General features: G+C 43.6%; 1 protein-coding gene and 1 pseudogene across 1 annotated transcript; both read left to right on the plus strand.

The window, feature by feature from the left end:
* Positions 1–7,135: 7,135 nt before the first annotated feature.
* On the plus strand, positions 7,136–16,738 carry TRIM21 (tripartite motif containing 21). Its single transcript, XM_036427576.2, has 7 exons — positions 7,136–7,250; positions 8,744–9,199; positions 9,604–9,699; positions 10,795–11,025; positions 14,448–14,470; positions 15,373–15,473; positions 15,779–16,738. Exons 2-7 carry the CDS (start codon positions 8,795–8,797, stop codon positions 16,324–16,326), a joined length of 1,404 nt encoding a protein of 467 aa, XP_036283469.1. The 5' UTR covers positions 7,136–7,250; positions 8,744–8,794; the 3' UTR covers positions 16,327–16,738.
* Positions 16,739–16,890: 152 nt separating this feature from the next.
* Positions 16,891–22,354, plus strand: LOC118713248 (annotated as a pseudogene).
* Positions 22,355–25,131: the final 2,777 nt, after the last annotated feature.

The raw sequence follows: 25,131 nt of genomic DNA on the forward strand, positions 1-25,131 counted from the left end.
ACAACCAAGGTACATCCCCTTGACCGTATCAAACCCGGGACCCTACAGTCCCCAAGCCGACACTCTATCCATTGAGCCAAACTAGTCTCGGCCACATTGATTTTTATTGTAAATTAAATGTCCTACAGTACCACAAACTGTAATTCCCTTATCTTCTCCCCAAAGTTCACCTTCTAATACCTCTCAAGCTTTGCTTCCTTTCCTGTTATCCGTGAAATTGACAGGGGAAACACACACACACACACACACACACACACACACACATTCACGCCTAGTATCTCTTTTCATCCTGTAACATATTCCCCATATCTACATTTGAAATATCCTCTCCTTTCACATCCCAGTTAATTAATGTAGCCAAAATCACCATCATTTCCCTAGTATGAACAGCCTCCTAACTGTCCTACTTTTGTCACTTTTGTCACTCTTTATTGTTCTAAATGTATTGTCCAAATTTCCATTTGAATCATGATCAGACTACTTGAGAAAAGGAACATGGACATTTAAATGAACATGTGCATAGGGATCAGATTTGTTTTAGGAAGATGTGTCCTATAATATCTTTGTTTCAAACTACTCACAGGTCCCTAAGGCTGCAGGATCAAATCTAAGTGAGATCATTAAATTATGTCCATACGAGGAAAGACCTTGTCTATCCTACATTTTTAACTTACTCAGTTACCTCTCTCCTAAGCATTATAAACACTATTCAGAAGACATTTTTCTACTCACCAAATTTACCATATTTGATAATTTTTAAAATATCTCTTTTGTTGCAGTACAAAATACATGCAGCAAAGCCTGCATGTTATAATTCTGAAGTTTGATGAATGAATTAAATCAAAGCAACAAGCACTCAGATCAACAAACAAAATATTGTCAGCCCCAGAGAACTCCTGTGACCCCCTGCAGTTTACCCCTCCTCTCAGGGTTAATCATCATCCGGACTTCTAATACCACAGGTTAATTTTGCCTATTACAATCATGTAGGATATACTCTTTTCTATCTGCTTTCTTTCATTCAAATTTATGTCTGTTTGTTGAAGAAATGAACATATGATTTTTTATTTTATTTATTTTTTATTTTTTATTTTTTTACCAGCACTATCTTACTAAACTGACTTTCTGTTATATGTCAAGTACGGTACTAGGAAATGACAAATAGCAAAGAAAACTCACACGAGCCGAAGCCGCTTTGGCTCAGTGGTAGAGCATCGGTCTGCGGACTGAAAGGTCCCAGGTTCGATTCCGGTCAAGGGCATGTACCTTGGTTGCGGGCACATCCCCGGTGGGGAGTGTGCAAGAGGCAGCTGGTCGATGTTTCTCTCTCATCGACGTTCCTAACTCTCTATCTCTCTCCCTTTCTCTCTGTTAAAAATCAATAAAATATATTTTAAAAAAAAGAAAAGAAAAAGAAAACTCACACGAGCCATCAAGATCATTTGAAGGCCAGTTTTTTCTTCTCCCCTTTCTCTAACCCCATGTCCCTCTAAAGCAGATGCAGCGTTTTGAGACCAGAGTGAGGTCACCTGCTGAAAGAAGTAGTTCTCAGGACCAGTCCCTTCATCCTCCAGATGCAGTGGCCAAGTTGCCTTCCACAACCTCATCTTTACTCAAGGCCCAAGAATGCTGCAGTGTATGATACAAGGGAAAAGGCATCCTCCTCCTATGTTCTAATGCTGCAGGGGTGAGAAGGAGTTCAGCAAAATGTGTTTTTGCCATGTTTAAAAATAATAATAAAAGGACAACAATACTGACCTTATAGAATGGTGTGAACATGGGAAAGACTACAAACTGTTTAGCACACAGTAGGCATTTATGAAAATGAGATGATAAGCAAAGATACCCTAGGATTTCACATCCATTATCTCATGAAGTCTCCCTCCTTCCCAAGTCAGTGAATGGCACCATCTCCTTTCTTTAGATGAGGAAATAGAGCCTGAGAGGTGTGGAAATCTGTCAATGGCCACATTAAGAATAAGCCTGAGAGCCAAAGCCGGTTTGGCTCAGTGGTAGAGCTTCAGTCTGAGGACTGAAGGGTCCCAGGTTCGATTCCGGTCAAGGGCATGTACATTGGTTGCGGGCACATCCCTAGTAGGGGGTGTGCAAGAGGCAGCTGGTTGATGATTCTCTCTCATCGACGTTTCTAGCTCTCTATCTCTCTCTCCTCCTCTCTGTAAAAAATCAATAAAACATAAATAAATAAAATAAAAAAGCACTCTTTTAAAATATATATATATATATATATATATACATATATATATATATATATATAAAAGAGTAAGCATAAGAGACCAGCTTCAAGTGCAGTTCATTTGACTCCAAAGCTCATGTGTCTGTTCATTCCTCAGCACTCTCATCTCTAAAATCTTTAATGATAATACTTGTCTCTTGATATCATTATAAAGATTAAATGAGAATATATGCAAAGCACTTAGAATAGTGCCTGGCACATAATAAGCAATTAATGAGTGTTAACTATTATGGGTTGTTTTAGTATTTACTACTTTATGAGTTGGGTACAATTATCATTTCCATTTTGCATATGGAAAAACTAAGGTACCAAGTAATTGGATAATTTGCCTAAGATCGTGAAGTAAGAAAGTAGATGAGCCAGCCTTTAAATCTAAGCTGTCAATCTCCAGAGCCCACACTCTCCAGCACTGTGTTATGTTGCTTCTTTCTGCTAGCTATGATGATTACTGATATCGTTAATGCTTAACATTTTCATTCCTAAAGATGAAATACAATTTTAGATTTATGCAATCTCATCTACCACCCCTATCTCTTCCCTCACCTCTTATATACATCAATCCTTGAACTTCCCATTGAAAAGTTCTAAGTTTATCAGAGGTCCATGTGTTTATTGGCCATCCTTACATTTCATAGTACAGGAGTTTAAATACAGACTCATGGCTTAAGAAAATCTTCCCCCTAAAAAATAAATAAATAAATAAATAAATAAACCTCTTAGAGAGCAAAGGAGAAATGTGATAAACCTACACCTGTAAAGAAAAACAATGAGAAGAAGAAACAAAGAGGAAGGAAGAAAAAGACAGAGAGACTGAGAATCAATGCAAAACAGAACCTTCTAAGGGTGTGGGGAAAATTAAACCACACTCTCTGTCCCTCTACCATCTACTCATCCGGGTTCCAGAAGACCATGAATAGTGCAAAGACTGTGTCTTTCTCTAATCAAGGAAGTCTGTCTCCAAATGGTTCATGGCCAAACTAAGAGCCATTAAGAGTAATACCTAGTTTAGAGAAGGCTGGAGACCCTTCTCCCATAAGAAGATTTCCATGGCAACCAGGCATTAGTCTCCAGTACTCAAGAGGATATTAGGCTGTAAGTTTCTGGACTCGCCAGCTGAGTCTTGAGACTGAAGAAGCCCCAGCCTGGGACTAAGAGAAATTATTGAGAAATAGGCGCTGGCACAGCAGCCTTAGCCTAGCAAAGACTGTCAAGAGCTGGGGACCTAAGTTTTCCCCAAGCCCATGTTACTGTTGAGCACCAGCTCTTTCCAAGTTCTGCCAGCACTAGCTGGTTTGGCTCAGTGGATAGAGGATCAGCCTATGGACCAAAGGGTCCCAAGTTCTGTACCGGTTAAGGGCACATACTTTGGCTTCAGGCTCCTGCTTGGCTCATCCCTGGTCGGGACTCATGAAGAAGGCAACCAATCAATATTTCTCTCACATCGATGTGTCTCTCTTCAACTCGCCCGAAAACTCAATGGAAAAATATCCTACGGTGCAGATTAACAAAACAAAAAAATTCTGCCAATGAGAAATCAGGCAACATAGCAAGCTTCTCTTTTACATCAAGTATGATGTAACAGAGGTGTGCGTGAGTGCTTTAACATGGGGAGTATGTCAGAAAGGAGAGAAGTTCTCTAACCTTATGGGTATACCTAGGTGATGAAGGTGGTTGAAAAATTAGCTCTAATACTGCTCTGCTCAGAAATAAGCTTAGCAAAAACCTGCGTAGGCCAGACATCTGTACCTGGGCAGTCAAACACTATCTGGAGTGTCTCCAGCTTCCCAGAAACAACTCAGATCTCGTTCACCTCCAGCTGCTTTCTAGCTGTTTGGGGCTTTTATGTTCTAGGGATGAAGGGGGACATGTGAGGAAGCGTTCAGTGCTGCCCACAAGTAGAAACGCTGGTGTAGGTTGTGGTGCGAGGCCTCGGTGTTCAGCCTCCCCAGCGCAAGCCCAGCTTTGACACTCCGGGCCCAGCACTCACCATAGCCGCAGAGTTCGTGTCTCCTCCCATCTATCTGTCCATTTGTGAAATGCATTTCTCGCTGTGTCCATAAAGACCAGAACTTTATAATCCTCCTGATAGAATTAGGGAAATAACAAGTCTGCTGGGATCCCGGTGCAAATCCAAGAGATCTTCAGAGTTGAACTTACTGAACCCCCTGAGTCCTGGGCCAGGCAGCTCTGGGACTTGGTGGGAAGCATCAGGTGGTAACATCTTGATGATTTTTCATAGAGGGCACAGAAGAATACTAAGGCTTCCTGTCCTGTGCACCTGCTCTTCCCAAAGAGTCAGCCCCATGAGTTGCCTGGTGACGAACGGAAGCAGGTGGTGACCGAGAGGATGGTTAGGGACTGGGACACACTCAGTCCTTCTGGAGCAACAGAGACAGGGAGGCATTTCAATTTCTCAGGAGACTAAGCCTAAGCTTTTTCCAAATTCTGCCAATGAGAAATCAGGCAGCACAGCCAAAGAGGTGTGCCTGAGTGCTTTAAACATGGGGAGCACGTCAGAGAGGAGAGACATTCTCAAACCTCATGCCTATACCTAGGGGATGTAGGTGGTGGAAAATAAGCCTGTGATGATGAAGTAATGTCTCTCCCTGTCTCTGCCGGTGTTAACCCTTGGAAATCATCCATCAAGCATGATGTAATGGAAAAGCTGAGATGTATTTCTAGATCTGTCACTTATCAACTGTGATAATAAGCAAGTTACTTTAACCCCTTGGGCCATTTATGCTTCACTCGTCAACTGAGAATAATGGTTATTTCAGAGGATCACTGTTAGAATTATAATAGAACATGAGAGCACTCAGAAAAGGACTTGAGGGGAGAGTGGGGATAAGGGAGAGAGATCAACCAAAGGTCTTGTGTGCTTGCATATGAGCCTAACCAGTGATCATGGACAACAAGGGGGTGAGGGCATGAGTGGGGAAGGGTTTGGGATGGGAATGGGGTGGGGGGAGATGATGACAAATATGTGATACCTTAATCAATAAAATAATTTTTAAAAAAGGAATTGGAGAACATCATGCTAAGTGAAATAAACCAGTCAATGAAAGAAAAATACCACATGATCTCACTCGTTTATGGATAATAAAGAAAATTATAAACTGTTGAACAAAAAGATAGATACAGAGACAGTAAAGCATCAAACAGAATGTCAAATTACAGCGGGAAGGTTAGGGAGAGGTGGGGGAGATAGATCAACCGAAGGACTTGTATGCATGCATATAAGCATAACCAATGGACGCAAAACTCTGGGGGGTGAGGGCATGTATGGGAGTGGGCGGGGGGCAATGATAAGATATGTACACATATAATACCTTAATAAAAAAAAAAGAAAGAAAAAAAGAGAAAAGGACTTGAAACATCATAGAATCTCCATAGAGTACTCCCTTTCCTTTCCAATATGGGACTGAGAACAGGCTTTGGTAGTCTGGACTCCATCCACATGTCATGCTTCCCACTCACAGTCAGAGTTTGGGGATGTTTAACGAAACTTTTTATTTGGAAATAAATTTAGATTTACAGAACAGTTTCAAAGATAGCATAAAACGTTTCTGTATATTCTCCAGCCAGTTTCTTTAATGTTAATACAACCATGGCACATCTGTCAAAACTAAGGAATTTCTGATGGTTCATTACTATAACCACAGTCCAGATTTCCTTGGTATTTCATCAGTTTTCCCATTAGTGCCTGTTTTTTATTTCAGGATCCAATGCAGGGCACCACACCATGTCTGCTTAGAACGGTGGTTGCAGGGGCTGGAGGGATGGAGGAATGGGCAATCCTTGTTTAATGGAGACAGAGTTTTGGTTTGGCAAGACGAAAAAAAGTTCTGTAAATGGCCACACAGCAATGTGACTGTAGTTAATGTACTTAATACCACTGGATGATACACCTAAAAATAGTTAACATGGGCCGATACCGGTTTGGCTCAGTGGATAGAGGTCAGCCTGCGGACTTAGGGGTCCCAGGGTCAATTCCTGTCAAGGGCATGTACTTTGGTTGCGGGCACATTCCCAGTGGAGGGTGTGCAGGAGGCAGCTGATCAATGTTTCTAATTCTCTATCCCTCTCTCTTCCTCTCTGTAAAAAATCAATAAAAATATATGTTTTTTAAAAAGTTAAAATGGTACATTTTACATTATGGGTATTTAGCACAATCTTTAAATAATAATAATAAAGAAATAATCTAGCTGAAACCGGTTTGGCTCAGTGAATAGAGTGTCAGCCTGCGGACTGAAAGGTCCCGGGTTTGATTCCTTGATTCTGGTCAAGGGAATGTGCCTTGGTTGCGGGCACATCCCCAGTGGGGAGTGTGCAGGAGGCAGCTGGTCAATGATTCTCTCTCATCCATGTTTCTGACTCTCTATCCCTCTCTCCTCCTCTCTGTAAAAAAAATCAAAATATATTTTTAAAAATAAAATAAAGAAATAATCTAAGAACATCCCTAGCTCAGTGACAAGAACACAGCTGGTGCTCAATCCTTGTCAGTTCCCTTCTTCCACTCACCGGTGTGATTACACGCCTTGAGATCCTGCAAAATAAATCTCTTGTACCCTGATGTTAAAAGAACAGCAAGTGCTGGGGAAAGGAATTGTTTCCGAAAGTGGGAAGCAGATATGGTGGCCAGTGAGGGCGCACACGTGGGCACAGCAGGTCGGATGGGCTGATGGCCCCTCCGTCCAGCAGAGAGAGGCATTACTATGTTGCGTAGTGAGGACACGGGCGGGACACAGAACAGGAAGCAAACGCTGCGGAGCTGGCGCTCGGACCCGGGAGCCTGCAGCTTCCGACCCCAGCGGCTACCGACTCCACCTCCGCGCCCCGCTGCGGCCTCGCCCCACCCTTCAGCTCCCGCTCCTCCTCTGGCCCCTCCCACCCTCTCCCCGGGCCGCCTCCCTTGCAGACTCGCCTCTTACAGAAAATCGAAAGTGAAATAGAACGCCGGCTGCCGTCCCCCGAGTCCCCGGAGTCCCCCGAAAAGGTGAGTGGACCAGGTGGGACCTAGGTACCCCTGCCCAGGCCCGAAGCTCCCCTTTCCGCCAGTCCCCACCCCAGAGCCTGGGGGTCAGTTTCCCCTTCTCCGCAGCAGGTCCTCCAGGGAGGAGGCTGGGCTGGGAACGGGACTTCCAAGTCCTGTGGAAGCAGCCGGGGCTGCCCCGCCGCCCGCGCCTGAGCTGGGACGGGGGCGGCTAAAGCTGGGAGGTGTGTGTGTGTGGGGGGGTGTGGGTGTGTGTGTGGGTGTGTGTGTGTGTGTGTGTGTGTGTGTGTGGGTGTGTGTGTGTGTGTGGGTGTGGGTGTGGGTGTGGGTGTGTGTGTGTGGGTGTGGGTGTGGGTGTGGGTGTGTGTGGGTGTGTGTGTGTGTGTGGGTGTGGGTGTGTGTGTAGAGACAGAACTGAAGCCGGAAACCCAGCCGGAGGGTGATCCTGAGGAGTCCAGCGTGGGGGAGGGCTGCGATCCTGAGACTCCCATCCCCGCCCCTATGGGGCCCATGTGGCTCATTGGTTGGGAGTCTCGTGCACTGAAAAAGGCTGTGGGTCCGATCCCGGAACGGGCTCCTATGGATGGCAACCGATCCCTGACATTGGGCACTTCCTCTCTCACACCAATGTCTCTTTCTCTCTCTCTCTCTCTCTCTCTCTCTCTCTCTCTCTCTCTCTCTCTCTCTCTCTCTCTCTCTCTCTCAATAAATAAAATAAAATAAATAAAAAGTACCCCTCTGAAAGAGAAAGGGGTAGGGTAAGAATGGAGGAAATGAAGACAGCTGCCAAGTTCAGAGTAGCTGAGAGAAGAGCCCAGAGAGTGCTGATAACACATACATGTGTGTGTATAAATATATATATTTATATACACACATACACACACATATATGTATGTGTGTATATGTGTATATTATATATAAATACTTATAAGAATAGCCCTGGCCAGCCGAGACCTGTTTGGCTCAGTGGATAGAGCGTCGGCCTGGGGACTGAAAGGTCCCGGGTTCGATTCCAGTCAAGGGCATGTACCTTGGTTGCGGGCACATCCCCAGTAGCGGTGGTGCAAGAGGCGGCTGATCGATGATTCCCTCTCATCGATGTTTCTAACTCTCTGTCCCTCTCTCTTCCTCTCTGTAAAAAATCAATAAAATAAATTTTTAAAAAAAGAATAGCCCTGGCCAGTGCAGCTCAGTTGGTTGCAGTGTCCTCCCGTACACCAAAGGTTGTGGGTTCGATTCTGGTCAGGGCACATACCTAGGTTGGGAGTTGGATCCCTGGTTGGGAAGACAGTTTTCACTGTCTCTTTTGGGGACTCAGTTACCCCCTTCTGTCTTACTGAATCAGACAGACTAAGGAGGAGAAGGTTTTGTTATTCAGGTTAATGTCCTTGTCTTGTTTTAACCCCTCCAATTCACTTCACTCTCCCTTTTGAGTTGTTTTGTTTTCCTCACCCCCTTTCTCCTCTTCTCCCTAACTTTTCTCCTCTCCCCGCTAGGTCACCTCGCCATCTCCACAGTGCTGCTCACTAGGAACACCCCCCACCCCCATGGCGTCAGCAAAGCCCTTGGCAATGATGTGGGAGGAGGTCACATGCCCCATCTGCCTGGATCCCACGGTGGAGCCTGTGAGCATTGAATGCGGCCACAGCTTCTGCCGAGAATGCATCTCTCAGGTCGCCAAAGGTGGGGGCGGCGCCTGTCCTGTGTGCAGGAAGCCATTCCTGCTCAGGAACTTCCGGCCCAATCTCCAGCTAGCCAATATGGTGGACAACCTGAGACAGATCAGCCAGAACGCCAAGGAGGGCACACAGGAGCAATGCGGGGTGCATGGAGAGAAACTTCTCCTGTTCTGTGAGAGAGATGAGAAGGCGCTTTGCCTGGTGTGCTCCCAGTCTCGGAAACACCGAGACCACCCGGTGGTCCCGCTTGAGGAGGCTGCCCAGGAGTACCAGGTGAGGTGTCGGCACGGAGGCACGGACAGGAGATGGGATGGTAGAGGTGGGGGACTGGAGAAACGGAGAGCGTTCCCCGCCTTCTTGTCTAATTGAAGGCCCAACGGAGCTTTCTTATTCCCGGGAGCAGGGAAGACGCTACGGGGAAATGCTGCAAAGATCTTGTTGCCTTGTGGTTTCCTGGTTAATTAATTAATTTCCTTGTGTGTGGAGAGACAGAACTGCCACCTGAACAGCGTGGCTCTTTCTTAAGAAACATGAGGCTTTTCCCAAAAAACTTGAACCCCAATAGGACTCTACTCCTCCCTCCTTTTCTGCCCTCAGGCTTTTCTGACAACCCATAGGATCTTCCCTCACCTCCTTCTTGGTCTGATGAGGCATTACCCTGCTATCTTTCTCTGCAGGAGAAGCTCCAGGTGGCGTTAAAGAAACTGAGAAGAGAGCAAGAATTGGCTGAGAAGTTGGAAATGGATGTCGTAACAAAGAGAGCAGCCTGGAAGGCAAGAGTCACATCCCCTAAGCCGGCATCTTAGATCAAAAGCGTAGACAGAGTCCAGGGTCCTGGCCCCAAGAAAACCCTAGCCTTATCACTGCCTGTCTGAGGAGTGATAGAGTCCACACGTGTCACTCTCCAAGAACTAACCGTCCTCGGGGTCTCCCGGTCGAGGGAAGTAAGCAATATGGAGCTCAAAGAGAGCTCCCGATCAGACACAGAAATTGAGAGTCGTAAGAGACGATGCTGAGGGAAAAGCCACACCCTAAAGCTCCTGCCCAGTCTGAGGGGATGACTGCACCAATGCCTTAGTATCTGGGACAGAGAAATCGCAGGAGAAATAAGGCTATGCCTGTCAGGAAATGACAGGGGCTGTGAGGAACGGACTTAAGGGAACCACCAAGGCCTGAGCTGGGAAAACCAGTCTGACCAGGTGATTGCTTGACTGTGTCCAGATCACTGATCCAAAGTAGAATGAGGAACTAAAACTTATTCTGCACTGGTGATATGGAGGTGAGGCGGGTCAGGAGTGGAGTGGAAGGAACTCGTGGCCAATAGGTACCAGAAGAGGGAGATTAGGAAACAGGGAGGGTGAACCAAGCTATGGTGGCAGAAGGGGTCATCTTGTGTCGTTGGTAGCCCTCTAACCACTAGAGGGCGAGCAAAGTACAGCACAAAGACTTTCTTGCCCAGGACTTACGGGTGGTGTTGTGGACCTTCTTTGTGAGGTTGAGTGGGGACAGGTGTTACTTCTCAGTAACATATGAAGACAAAGGGATGCATTTGAGTGCTGATTGGGTTTTAAAAGAAGTTGAGGAGAGTCTCTGACTCCATGGGCTGGTGCAGCTGTTATTCTAGGGCAACTGGCGTGTGCCCCAGAATCCCATTCCCCTCTTAATCCCAGAAGCCTCACCCACCCACTTTCCCAGCAAAATGATGTGTGTGTGTGTGTGTGTGTGTGTGTGTGTGTGTTCCCAGACAGAGCCAAAGTAGTAAGTCGACAGGGAGTGGAAATGGGTATGGACACCTCAATTCTCCAAGCTTGGGAGATTTTGACTTAAAAAAAAAACAAAACACCTCCCTCTTTCCAATGGCACCAAAGGAGAAGGTTGAGACACACAAACTGAGGATTCAGGCAGAGTTTGAGCAGCAGAAAAACTTCCTGGCTGAAGAGAAACAGAGGCAACTGCAGAAGCTAGAGAAGGAAGAGAAGGAACAGCTGAGAATCCTGGGGGAGACGGAGGAAAGGCTGGCCCACCGCTGCCAGGCCCTGCAGGAGCTGATCTCAGAGCTGGAGAGGAGAAGCCGGGGCTCCGATCTGGAGCTGCTGCAGGTGAGGCGGGAGGGGCTCCCACTCTGCTCTCAAGGAGGAACCCAACGGAATCCGCAGCTCCCTGGGGCTACCATCAGAGCAAACAGAAACCTGGTCCCTGGAAAGTTTTTGCTTCTCAGACATGGCTGGAAACTTTTGGGGGAACTTGAGGGTCTGCTGAATCAAGTGATGAAGGCTTAGATCTGGATCTGTTGAGTTGTTGTAGCGCTGGGGTGTTGATCTGTGAGTGCCTTGTGTGGGGTCTGGATAAGGTTGGTTGATCTATTTGGATGTGTCTTTTGTGTGAAGTGTATCCTTGGGCATGTGGAGGTATTATTGATTTGAGAAAATGCTAAGTAATTGATTTGCTACCTGAAAAATTTAAAGTTCTGAAAGTTTAAAGTCTCTTGCCAAAAAGAGATTTTAAAGCTAACACCTTAATCTTAATGGAGAAAGGGAATAACAAGCCCTTCCCACCCAGAACAGGTAATCCAATTCCAACCAGCAGCTATGTTTAAACAATGTGTTCATTTACACTTGAATGGCTATACCTTTTGTTAGCCTAAGGGCAAGTTTACATGTAAACAAGTTTGCTTCTCAGTTCCCAGGGCAGAAAAAAACAAGGTTTAAAATTATTAGATTCTAAAATTTATTCTTAAAAATATAAAAGTTTATTAATTAAAAAAAAGAAACAAGGAAATTAAAAAACCTGATGAACAATAAAAAAATAAAATAAAATAAATTTTAAAAAAAAACACCTGGAATTCAGACCCATGAATGGTTTGCATTCAAGGCATGGAAAGATACAGATTTAAAATGCAGCAATTTTTAAAAAATGAATATCTCTGCCGGGACCGGTTTGGCTCAATGGATAGAGCGTCGGCGTGGGGACTGAAAGGTCCCGGGTTCGATTCCGGTCAAGGGCATGTACCTTGGTTGCGGGCATATCCCCAGTAAGGGGTGTGCAAGAGGCAGCTGATCAATGACTCTCATTGATGTTTCTAACTCTCCATCTCTCTCCCTTCCTCTCTGTACAAAATCAATTAAAAAATAAATAAAAAATGAATGTCTCTGATAATGCTTGCTCTAACACGTACCAGGTTCATGACTTTGAGAAAGGTCCTTAATCAGGTTTCTCATGTGTTAAATGGATATTATAATATTACGTATCTCAAAGAATTTTTGTGAGAATTAAATGAGATAATCTACTAAGGCTTTTTAAAAAATATATATATATATATATATATATATTTTTTTTTTTTTTTTTTTTTTTTTTTACAGAGAGGAAGAGAGAGAAATAGTGAGTTAGAAACATCAATGAGAGAGAATCACCGATCAGCTGCCTCCTGCACACCCCTACTGGGGATGTGCCAGCCACCAAGGAACATGCCCTTGACCGGAATTGAACCTGGGACCTTTCAGTCCCCAGGCCAATGCTCTGTCCACTGAGCCAAACCGGTTTCAGCAACACTAAGGCTTTTTGATGAATATCTGGCCACGGGAAAGTTTTCCTAAAAATATTGAACTGAAAATTTAGAGACAGTAGCCCAGCCCCAGGCCTGTCACCAATTCCCTCTATCACTCTAGGTTAAGTCATTTTTTCCTTTCCTGGACCTAATTTCTCCATTTGTGAAAAATAAGGGAAAGGAGATGGACTAAAAAACAAGAATTCCCCAAACTTTAGTCATAATTGTATCTCCTTTATACTTTCTGCTTCTTCTATGAACTACCTAAGTGATCTTAACATGTTATTTTTCTTTAAATTGTCTCACTCTTTTGCCAGAATAAATTTAGTTTAAAAGGAAATTTGTCCTAATGAATAATAGCCAAGAAATCATGCTGATATTGTTGCTGATAATTTTTCTATTTCATAAAAATAAAAATAACTGCATATTCCTTTAAAAAATATATATTTTATTGATTTTTAAAATATATTTTATTGATTTTTTTTACAGAGAGGAAGAGAGAGAGCTAGAAATGTCAATGAGAGAGAAACATTGACCAGCTGCCTTTTGCACACCCCCTACTGGGGATGTGCATGCAACCAACGTACATGCCTGGGACCTTTCAGTCTGCAGACCGAAGCTCTACCACTGAGCCAAACCGGTTTCGGCTTTATTGAATTTTTTACAGAGAGGAAGGGAGAGGGAAAGAGAGTTAGAAACATCAATGAAAGATGGAAACATCAATCAGCTGCTTTCTGCACACCTCTTACCTGGAATGTGCCCGCAACCAAGGTACATGTCCTTGACCGGAATCAAACCTGGGACCCTTTATTTATTTTTTATTTTTTTATTTTTTTTAATATTTTATTGATTTTTGTACAGAATGGAAGGGAGAGAGATAGAGAGTTCGAAACATCAATGAGAGTCATTGATCAGCTGCCTCCTGCACACCCCCTACCGGGGACATGCCCGCAACCAAGGTACATGCCCTTGACCGGAATCGAACCTGGGGCCCTTCAGTCCCCAAGCCAACGCTCTATCCATTGAGCCAAACTGGTCCCGGCAATTTATTTTTATTTTTTTCAAACCTGGGACCCTTTAGTCCTCAGGCTGACACTCTTATCCACTGAGCCAAACCGGTCAGGGCTGAGTATTTTTTAATAGCACATATTACACGCCAAGTATTGAATCCCTCCTGACATTGTGCTGAGGTGGTGCTCCTGTTATTCCATTTTCTAGATGAGAAAACTAAGGCACAGAAATGTTAAGAGACTTAGTGAGAGACAAAAGCTAAATACTAAGTTGACCAAGTTCACCCGAATAGTATGAGATAGAGCTAAGATTAAAATAAGTACATCACTATTTTTTTTTAAGTCACCAGTGTATATACTACTTAAAATGATCTCATATCCACCAGTGATACGTTTGCCAAGCTTCTAATACACTTTTGGAGCACCGAGGAGCCTGCCAGAATCAGATACGGGCTCCCAACCTCAGCAACAGAATATTCTCAGGTGATTTGATTTCACATACGTGAGGGAGCAACACTAACGACAGCACAGGACAGAGCTTTAGCCAGCCCTTTCTCTCCAAACAGCTCGAGCCCACAGATGAGACAGAGCAGTTTCTGTGCATCCTGATGTGGCTATTCTTTCCCTGTGACTGTCTCTGGGCCCCCCCCCCAGGCTGGGCTGTTTACTTCTTTCCACCCTCCCCACCCACTTCCTCTCCCCAAGAATCTAGTCTTTCTAACTTGTTTGATCATCCTTTTGGCTCCAGGTTACATATGGTTATATGTGGGTTTCTGGTTGCCCACAAGCATCCACACATCCCTTTGTCCCAAGTTGGTCAGAGATGTCTTTCGGGCCATGGCCCAGAGGAACTGGGCAGAGCGACGTCCTAAGGACCTCGGGGTGGCATCACGTCCCCCACAGGACTGACGTCTCAGTCGTTCAACCAGTGATTCTGGAACTTACTCTCTGTCTCTTTTTTCCTCAGGAGGTGAAAAGTGTCCTGGAAAGGTAAGGAGAGGTTTTCTTTATTGGAGGAAGGGGTGGCAAGAAGTGTATTTACCTGCATAAATGATTATTGAGTTAGAGAAACATGCATCCTTCCTATTCTCAGAGATACAATCCTCCACAAAATATTTTCTGGTCTCCAAGGGCTAATTCTTGGGCACCTCATTTGGTGAGTTGTCCATAGTAATTGGACTGTAACATCTTTACAAAATGAAGCCCCGACAAACAGGGAAATTCTGGGAGGTTCTGGGTCTACTGAACTGATGGGACTTCTTTTAAAAACTAACCAGCTACAGCCAAAACCGGTTTGGCTCGGTGGATAGAGCTTCGGCCTGTGGACTGAAAGGTCCCTGGTTCGATTCCGGTCAAGGGCACATACTTTAGTTGCGGGCACATCCCCAGTGCGGGGGTGTGCAAGAGGCAGCTGGTCGGTGTTTCTCATCGACGTATCTAGCTCTCTATCCCTCTCAATCCCTCTCTGTGTAAAATCAATAAAATATATATTTTTTTTAAAAAACTAACCAGCTACACACCTCCCAGAAAGAGCCATGAGTAGGACCCACGGCAAGGGTGGGACTCCATGACGTTCCTTAGAAAATGATTCAGCGTAGACCAGCACCCTGCCTGTAAAATGAAATCGGATGTGCTTGTGCGGTGACCTCGGGCTTGGAGAGGAGCTACGGACTACGTGCTCCAGAGGCCCATGTGATGGGGAGGACTGGATAGGGTGTAAATCCTGCCTCCTTTTGCCTCTCACCCCCAGGGATTCTAATATAGCAGGAGCTTGTAAATTTATGTTTCGTTAAGTTATCAGTCATCCGCAAGAGAGGTTATCGCATTAGGGTTTGGGGAAGGTGGTGGGGGTGGGGAGTTGAAGATGAGGCGGCTAACTCTCTTTCCCCCAGGAGTGAATCCTGTAAACTGGAAGAGGTGGACATCACCTCCCCAGACCTGAGGAGTGTGTGCCTTGTGCCGGGGCTGAAGAGTATGCTGAGGACGTGTGGAGGTGAGGCAAGCTCCAGGAGTACAGAGCCGGCCTGCTGAACAGCAATGGGATGGCTGGAGTGTGACTAGGTCCAGGGTCAGGGAGAGATGTCAGGTCAAAGTAGGGGGAGGGGGTGTTGGGCAGGAACAGAGCTAGGGAAAGGGATTCCCTCAGAAGTCCCGACAAGGGCTGGCGCTGGCTTGGCTTGGGTGTCATTTCCTCACACAGTGATGGTCAGGCTCACCTTATCATTCCCCCCACCACAGAGACAGAGTTAGTTACTCCCCACACACACTCTCCCGGCCTAACTGGTCCTCTCTCTGCAGTTCACATCACTCTGGATCCACACACAGCCAATCCGTGGCTTATCATTTCAGAGGACAAGAGACAAGTAAGGCTTGGAGACACCCAACAGAAGGTGCCTGAAAATGAGGAGAGATTTGATACTTATCCTATGGTCCTGGGTACCCAGTGCTTCGACTCTGGAAAACGTTACTGGGAGGTAGATGTGACGGGAAAGGAAGTCTGGGACTTGGGCGTCTGTAGAGACTCTGTGCAGAGAAAGGGGCATTTTACACTCAGCCCCACGAATGGCTTCTGGACAATTTGGCTGTGGAAGAAACAAGGCTATGAGGCTGGCACCTGCCCGCAGACTCCACTCCACCTTTCGGTGCAGCCACGCCAAATTGGGATCTTCCTGGACTATGAGGCCCGTACTGTCTCCTTCTACAACATCACTGACCACGGCTCCCTCATCTACACCTTCTCAGAATGTGCCTTCGCTGGGCCCCTACGGCCTTTCTTCAATCCTGGTTTCAATGATGACGGAAGAAACTCGGCCCCTCTGACCCTCTGTCCTCTGAGGATGGGATGATAGGGATCCACTGACTGTTGATGGCTCTCTCTGGACATTGACACCTCCTTTGTTGATGACTCCGCTCCTCAGCCACTGATCCTGTCTTATTTCCCCATGGCCTCTGAACTGCCTTTGTCTCTGCAGAGGTGTTGGGATACCAGCAAGCCAGGTTTGACAAGGAGGTCACTGAATATCTATGTCAAGTGATCTTCAACCTCCTGCCCTAGATTGCTTATGATTCCCTCTACAAAAGAAACTAATTATATTTGGCCCAAACTGATCTGGATCAACCAAATCATGTTCTGCCTTCTTTTTTGTTTGTTTGTTTTCTCCTCCCCGTCTCTAGGCCTTTGTTCAGATCTCTGTTTTATCTTACATCATTTGCAAAAGGGTTTCCCAAGGAAACTGTGCTTCAATCTACCCCATTCAACTCTTGTCCTCATACTCCTTTGGGACAATCTTTCTAACACAAGCACATCTGATCATAGGTGGCTCCACTTTTTTTTTTTTAAGATGAATTATGCACACCTTAGGGTGCCTGCATACCCATTCTCACCATTATCTCCCAGCCATACCTCGATAATGGAGTATGTTAAAGAACACATCAATCTAAATGAAAGTTGTGATGGATTTTTGATGTGCCCACTTGGTTAGGTTCTAAGCACCCTGTTTTTCAATCAAACCCTAATCCACATGTTGCTGTGAAGGTGTTTGGTAGATGTCATTCAAGTCCATAATTATGTGACTGTAGGTAGAGGAGATTTCCCTAGATGAGCTGAATGGGTCTGATTCAATCAGGTGAAAGGCACCAACAGCAGAATCAAGCCTTCCCTGAAGAAGATGTTTCATCTATGAAGAGCAGCTTAAGCTCATGCCCAAGAGTTCCAGTCTTGTCCTTCTTAATGGTCTGTCCTGCAGATTTAGAACTTGCCTTGCCAGCCCCCATAATTGCCTAAGTCTGTGGTCGGCAAACTGCAGCTTATAAGCCACAGGCGGCTCTTTGGCCCCTTGAGTGTGGCTCTTTCACAAAATACCATGGCCTGGGCGAGTCTATTTTGAATAAGTGGTACTAGAAGAAGTTTAAGTTCAGAAAATTTGACTCTAAAAAGAAATTTCAATTGTTGTACTGTTGATATTTGGTTCTGTTGACTAATGAGTTTGCCAACTACTGGCCTAAGTGAATCCCTTGCAGTAAATCTCAATATCACTTACTAGTTCTGCTTCTTCAGTGGAACTGATTGGTATGAAGGCCAGGACTGAGATGATCGCACCACCTAGTGAAAGCCAATACTCTTTTAAGTTTAAACTTCTAAGATTGGAACAATGAAGCTTTGTACCTGAGCAATAATAGGCCATGAGAGAGGCTCGGAACAAGCTTGCTCCTCGCCTGCCTCCGCCCCAAGGCTGCCTCTCAGACATGGCTGGAAACTTTTGGGGGAACTTGAGGGTCCTGCAGAATCAAGTGATGAAGGCTTAGATCTGGATGTGTTGAGTTAGTATAGCGCTGGGGTGTTGATCTGTGAGTGCCTTGTGTGGGGCCTGGATGAGGTTGGTTGATCTATTTGGAAATGTCTTTTGTGTGAAGTGTATCCTTGGGAATGTGGAGGTATTATTGATTTGAGAAAATGCTAAGTAACTGATTTACTATCTGAAAAATTTAAAGTTCTGAAAGTTTAAGGTCTCTTGCCAAGAGGTTTTAAAGCTAACACCTTAATTTTAATGGAGAAAGGGAATGACAAGCCCTTCCCACCCAGAACAGGTAATCCAATTCCAGCCAGCAGCTATGTTTAAACAATGTGTCCATTTACACTTGAATGACTACACCTTTTGATAGCCTAAGGGCAAGTTTACATGTAAATAAGTTTGCTCTCAATTCCCAGGGCAGAAAAAAAACAAGGTTTAAAATTATTAGATTTTAAAATTTATTCTTAGAAGTGTAAAAGTTTATTAATTAAAAAAAAACAAAACAACAACAACAAAAGGAGATTGAAAAACCTGATGAATAATAATAGCGGTTCATTGTAGTAGAGTTGGCGATATGGGAGAGGAGTGGACTGACTGTTCTTGGGGAAAGGGAGGGAGGAAAAGACTGAGCATAAACTGTGCACCTATGGATGAGGACAGTGGGGGGTGGGGAGGGGGTGGAGGGTGGGGTGGAAACCTCGTAGAGGGGGGAAGAAATGAGGAACCTTTGTAATAATATGAACAATAAAGATTGATTAAAAAAAAATAAGCCATGAGAGAGCCATTATCTCTCCAGTAAGCCTGGTTCCTTATCGAAAATAGAGTATCAGATGTGCCCTTAGAACATCTGCTAAATTTCATGAAAAATTCAGATACTTTAAAATTCAAATGAGATCTATTGACTTTTGTGATCTCTTTGATTCATTTGCCATGTGATTTCAGTAACATTACTTTCTTGCTCTGGGTCTTTTACGACCTTAAAACTAAATGTTACGAAGCGAGTTTCCCAAGAGATGAACCACCGGAGCCAATTTGATTAAGCATGCTAGAGCAGCATTTTTCAACCGCTGTTCCGCGGCACACTGTTGCCTGGTGTGCCATAGGTGCAGACAAGACAAGAATTTTATAATTTTTCACTATTTTGTTTACTTAATATTTCATAATAAAGTAATTATAAAATACTTTCTTTGTGTTTATTTGATTCCTATTCAAGAGAATTACTTTATATATAGTCAATATAGGCACAGAGTTAAATTTTTTAACATTTTCTAATGGTGGTGTGCCTTGTGATTTTTTTCATGAAACAAGTGTGCCTTTGCCCAAAAAAGGTTGAAAAACACTGCTAGAGTTTATTACAGATTCGAATCCGGGCTCAAATCTTGGCTGACGCAGCAGCCGGCAAACACCCAGGTGAGAGCCCAGATGGAGGGGCAGTCCTTCCTCTTATACCTCTTTTTCCCCACCCCTCCCACCGTTAGTATGTCACTCCCAGATTGGCCCCTCAGGACAAAGACCTGGCCTTCTTGAGCTATTTCTCAGGCAGTTTACACTACCTGGCCTGTTTTTGCCTCAAGCAGAATGTCTGTTTTGACTTCAAATAGAAGTGCAGGATGCTGCTGTTTTGATGGCCAATCTCCTAGCCAGGTCTGGAGGGAGGTCTGCATATCTTACTACAAAGGAATTCTCGGCATTGAGTTACAATTGACTTTATTTATTTATTTATTTTTTAACTTTTCCCCCCTGGCCAGGTCTGTCTCCAGAGTCCTTATCTCTTGGACAGATTGGCCAACTGTCACACTAAAGTTGGAAGGTAAACTTCAAAATAAATGAACCAAACAGAAACAAACTCACAGATACAAAGAATAAACAGGGTTGCCAGACAGGAGGAGGTTGGGAGGAAAAGTGAAAGGATTAAGAAGTGCAAATTGCCAGTTATAAAAATAGTCACAGGGATGTAAAGTACAGCCTAAAGAGGTCCATGCATGCTGGTCTTTTAGGGCAGGGATGCCCAGCAGAATGAAGACCAAGTGGCTAGTGTCAAATTTAGAGAACATAGTCAATAATATTGTAAAACTCTGTGGAGTCAGATGGGAGCTGGACTTATCTGGTTGATCACTTCATAAGTTACATAAGTGTCTAATCACTATGTTATACACTTGAAATTAATATAATATTAAGACATTGTCTCGCCAAGACCGGTTTGGCTCAATGGATAGAGCGTCGGCTTGGGGACTGAAGGGTCCCGGGTTCGATTCCGGTCAAGGGCATGTACCTTGGTTGCGGGCATATCCCCAGTAGGGGGTGTGCAAGAGGCAGCTGATTGATGACTCTCTCTCATCAATGTTTCTAACTCTCTATCTCTCTCCCTTCCTCTCTGTACAAAATCAATAAAATATATTAAAAAAAAAAAAAAGACATTGTCTGATGTTAAATAAGCAGAGTAATATCTAATGATCTACAATCCAATTTAAAGCTGAAGGTGATTGACTATCTCCTCCTAGGTTAGCATCCAACCTCCTTGTTTTGTAACCAAACAATATACATCTGTTTTGATCTTTTTACCATTGCATGCATAGTAGATGTGATCAAACAATCACACAGGATTGTAATATGTTTTAAATGCATTAAATATTTATGTGACAATAGTCAATCCTTAAACTCCAAGAGGACTTCATCCCATTCTCCACCTAATTCACTTGACATCCTACAGCTAAATAGGCTGAATTACCCACTCAATTAGGTTCCTGTAGTAGTTTTTTGTGTGTGTGTGTGTATTTTGTTTGTTTTTTACAATGAACATGTTCACTTAGCATATTATTTTATTGGCTAAATAAATATCTACCTCTTCTGTAAAATTATTACTTCACTGAAGAAGAAGAAAAAGACAATATCCTATTTCTTTTTTCATCCTAGTTTTCCTGGACCATTGGTTATGGAAAAGAATTGAGTGCCATAAGGTTTGAGTACAATTGGAAATGTCGACTATGTCCGTAAATAGAAGGTGAAGTACCAGGTCATATGCTCCAGGTATAACTACCTCAAACCACACTGGTGTCAGCCACACAGTCTTCCACTTGCTGGACATCCCTGGTGCTAAGAACAAGCACATGTGGATTTCCATCCCCTTCTTATTTCCTATATCATTGCCTTGCTTGGGAACAGCTTGCTCATCTTCATTATCCTCACCAAGTGTAGTCTTCATCAACCCGTGTACCTCTTCCTCTGCATGTTGGCCGGAGCAGACATTGTCCTCTCCATGTGCACAGTGCCTCAGGCCTTGGCCATCTTCTGATTCCATGCTCAGGAGATCTTCCTGGATTGTTGCATCACTCAACTCTTCTTCATCCATTCCACCTTCCTCTCTGAGTCAGGGATCCAGCTGGTGATGGCATTTGACCACCACATTGCCATATGCTATCCACTGAGATAACACCACCATTCTTACACATACACTGATTGGGAAAATTGGTTTGTCTTTCTGAGAAGTTATGGTACAATATTCCCCATAGTATTTCTTCTGAAAAGATTGACATTCTTCCACACACTGTTTGTGAGCACATTGGGTTGGCCAAATTTTCCTGTGATGACATACGAATAAATATCTGGTATGGACTTTTTGTCCTAATGTCAACAGTGCTTTTAGATGTTATGCTAATTTGTGTTTCATTCATGCTTATTGTCTATGCTGTCTTTCTCATCCCTTCCCAAGATGCTCGTCACAAGCTCTTAACACATGTGGTTCCCATGTCTGTGTCATTATTCTCTTTTATAGTCCTGGGATCTTCTCAGTCCTCACTTACCGGTTTGGATGGCACATTTCATCCCATATCCATGGACTGCTGGTTATCGTCCACATGCTGGTTTCTCCTATGCTAAATCCCACTGTTACAGAAAACTGGAGAAGAACCAAGCAATACTTAGAGAGATAGAGTTACATTTATTACGTGCGAGTCCAGAGGAAAATGTCTCAAATTGTGGGCCCCAACATGGAGGAATTTTTCCTATTTATATGTTTTTACCTTCTTTGAATCCCAGATATGGGGTGTTTCCAGCCCCCTTTGCAAGTTTTTAAAGAGCCTCTATGTGCTGGGGCCTTGAGACCTCAACCAAAGTCTTGGCCTGGTGCCAGCACTGATAATTTCATCAGGGGAAGGTGTAATCCTCTCTGAAGTGGGAGTAGTCTTATTTTCCTTATTATTTAAGCAAGCAAGCATTTACAGAAGCCAAAAAGCAGGGTTAAAATTTCAAACAGCAGTTTTTATATAAGATGGATGCTTCACCATCATTTATGGGATCAAGACCAAACAAGTCAGAGACCTGATGACTCATGTCTTCTTCCCAAAAGAACTATGATTTTGAGAATGGAAACCAAGCTACTGTTTTCCCAATAGTCATGAGGTGAGCTTTGGAACCCCTACTAGGTTAAGGAACAGTTGAGACTAGATAAATGTCTCACGGAGTGTAAGTTTCTGAAGTAAATTCACAGATGAGCTTGGGAACATACATTTTCAACTCTCTGATCAATAATAATAGATTGGTCCTGCCTGGGTGACATGGTTGGTTGAAGTGTCATCCCATACACTAAAAGGTTGGAGGTTGAAGTTCTGGACGAGGCATATGCCTAGGTGGTGGGTTCAATCCCTGGTCAGGGTCAAAGAAGCAAACGAATTAATGTTTCTTTCTCATATCAATGTTTCCTCCCTCTCTCTTTTCTCTTCCTGTTTCTCTGTCTTTGTCTCTCTCTCATACTCTAAAATCAATAAAAATATCCTTAAGTGAGCGGCCGAGCCAGGAGCAGCAGAGGCCAGGCCTGGAGCAGCTGGGCATGGAGCGGCCCCGAGCAACAGAGGCCCGGCCCAGAACAGCTCTTTCTTCGCCTGCCCATGCCCCAGGGCTGCTTCTCAGGCATGGCTCAAAACTTTTGGGGGAACTTGAGGGTCTGCTGAATCAAGTGATGAAGGCTTAGATCTGGATGTGTTGAATTGTAGCGCTGGGGTGTTGATCTGTGAGTGCCTTGTGTGGGGTCTGGATGAAGTTGGTTGATCTATTTGGAAGTGTCTTTTGTGTGAAGTGTATCCTTGGGCATGTGGAGGTATTATTGATTTGAGAAAATGCTAAGTAATTGATTTGCTACCTGAAAAATTTAAAGTTCTGAAAGTTTAAGGTCTCTTGCCAAAAAGAGATTTTAAAGCTCACACCTTAATTTCAATGGAGAAAGGGGAGGACAAGCCCTTCCCACCCAGAACAGGTAACCCAATTCCAGCCAGCAGCTATCTTTAAACAATGTGTTCATTTACATTTGAATGGCTACGCCTTTTGATAGCCCAAGGGCAAGTTTACATGTAAACAAGTTTGCTTCTCAGTTCCCAGGGCAGAAAAAACAAGGTTTAAAATTATTAGATTTTAAAATTTATTCTTAAAAATATAAAAGTTTATTAATTAAAAAAACAAGGAAATTAAAAAACCTGATGAACAATAGTAACTGTTGATTATAATAGAATCAGAGATACGGGAGGGGAGTGGACTGACAATTCTCGGGGAAAAGGGGAGTGGTGGATGCGGGAAGAGACTGAACATAAACTGTGCACCTATGGGTGAGGACAATGGGGGGTGGGGAAAGGGCAGAGGGTGGGGTAGGAACCTGGTGGAGGGGGGGGGGATGAGTAACTTTTGTAATAATATGAACAATAAAGATTAATTAAAAAAATATCCTTAAGTGAGGATTAAAATAATAATAATAGAGCTATCTCAGAGTCTGAAAAATAAACCAGTTCACTTTTTTAATTCATTCCTAGTCTATAAAAATATATTCTTAGGCATATACAACTATTTATATATACAGTTACTTGGCTTAATTAAATAAAAATAAAAAGATACAAAAAAAAAAAGGTGGAGATACGTTTACCAGAAGCAGAGCTGAATACAATAACTGAAAAGTAAATGTAGATCATCTGGTAGCCAAAGGAAAAGAGGATACAGAGTGGTTTTCATAGTTGACCTTGATTCACATTAAGTAGTGCAAGTAGACTTTCCAAAAGATATTCAAGTAGTTTCATGTAAAACATTATTATAAACCCCAAAGTTGTATTGACTTAACAAATGTGGTATAAATTTAATTCATTTCTCTAATATTACCAAGGAACCCTTTTGTTATGTTTTTAAATTATGTTGATTTTCATAATTGTGCTGACTAAGAACAGGGTTAATATTTACTAATTGTCATTAAAATAGAAACAGGAATAAATTGTGGTAATGCTAACAATTTATTAGAAATAAGTACATGAGCACAAATAGCAAAGGGATGTGCAGAGGAAAGCGTGGGATTAGTCAGACTTGAAGAGCCATAATGACTTGATCCCAAGTGTGGGAGGAAAGAGATGTTGTTGAAAGGACCGCTCTAAAGCTGGACTCTCTGGAATAAGAGGTGCCCCTGAGACTCTCAGGCGAATACATAAACTCTCAGTGCCCTGGCGCCAGTCACTCGGAGACCTCTTACGACTTGCTTCATCTAGCCCGTGAGAACTCCGTTTAAAGCAGGTGAGTGATTTTTTATTTTATTTATTTTATTTTTATTTAAAATTTCTGTGGGATGAAATTTCAGGCAAGAATGCCCTCTCCAGACTAGATGCTACAAGGGCCTACAGTAGGTGGTGGACAATATTAGGACCATTGTCTAGAAATAGACAGAATTGAAGAGACAAAATCAGCTGTGTGCTAGAGCCACTTGTACTGACTCACTTGTGCCCATTGCTTGCAGACTCCACATTCGCTTACATCATGTGGGCAGCCAGAACAAGACCATGGTAGGAGAATATACACTGCAGAAACTGGCAAATACTGCCAATCAGGCAGTATTTGCATTATGTATTTAGAGTATGGAGATGTAAAATAAACTACAATGATGTATCTTTAACAGCCTATTAGAATGCTTAAAATTTTAAAAAGGTAGTACCAGGCCCTAGCCGGTTTGGCTCAGTGGACAGAACTTTAGCCGAGAACTGAAGGTCCAAGTTCAATTCCATTCAGAGGCACATGCCTGGGTTGCAGGCTCGATCCCCAGTGGGGGACATGCAAGAGGCAGCCTATCAGTGATTCTTTCTCTTCATTTGATGTTTCCATATCTCTCTCCCTCTCCCTTCCTCTCTAAAATCAATAAAATAAAATATATGTGTGTCTTAAAAAAAAAAAAAAAAAAAAAAAGTACCAGGTTCTGATGAGGATGTGAAATAATGGCAACTCATGCATTGCTGTTGGAAAGTCACAAAATTGGCACTTTGGAGAAATTGGGCAATTTTTAAGTAAAGTTAGACATATGCTTATCCTATGACCTGGCAATCTTAGACTGAGATTTGTTTTAAA

Source organism: Pipistrellus kuhlii, unplaced genomic scaffold (genome assembly GCF_014108245.1).
Source record: "Pipistrellus kuhlii isolate mPipKuh1 unplaced genomic scaffold, mPipKuh1.p scaffold_m20_p_9, whole genome shotgun sequence".
NCBI classification, from domain to species: Eukaryota; Metazoa; Chordata; class Mammalia; order Chiroptera; family Vespertilionidae; genus Pipistrellus; species Pipistrellus kuhlii.

What these genes read in the sequence shown, in the direction of transcription:
- TRIM21 (XM_036427576.2), top strand. Translation starts at nt 8,795, where the DNA reads ATGGCGTCAGCAAAGCCCTTGGCAATGATGTGGGAGGAGGTCACATGC. An exon ending in CAAAGAGAGCAGCCTGGAAG is followed by an intron (nt 9,700 to 10,794) that starts GCAAGAGTCACA and finishes ATGGCACCAAAG; the next exon opens with GAGAAGGTTGAGACACACAA. An exon ending in GTGAAAAGTGTCCTGGAAAG is followed by an intron (nt 14,471 to 15,372) that starts GTAAGGAGAGGT and finishes TCTTTCCCCCAG; the next exon opens with GAGTGAATCCTGTAAACTGG.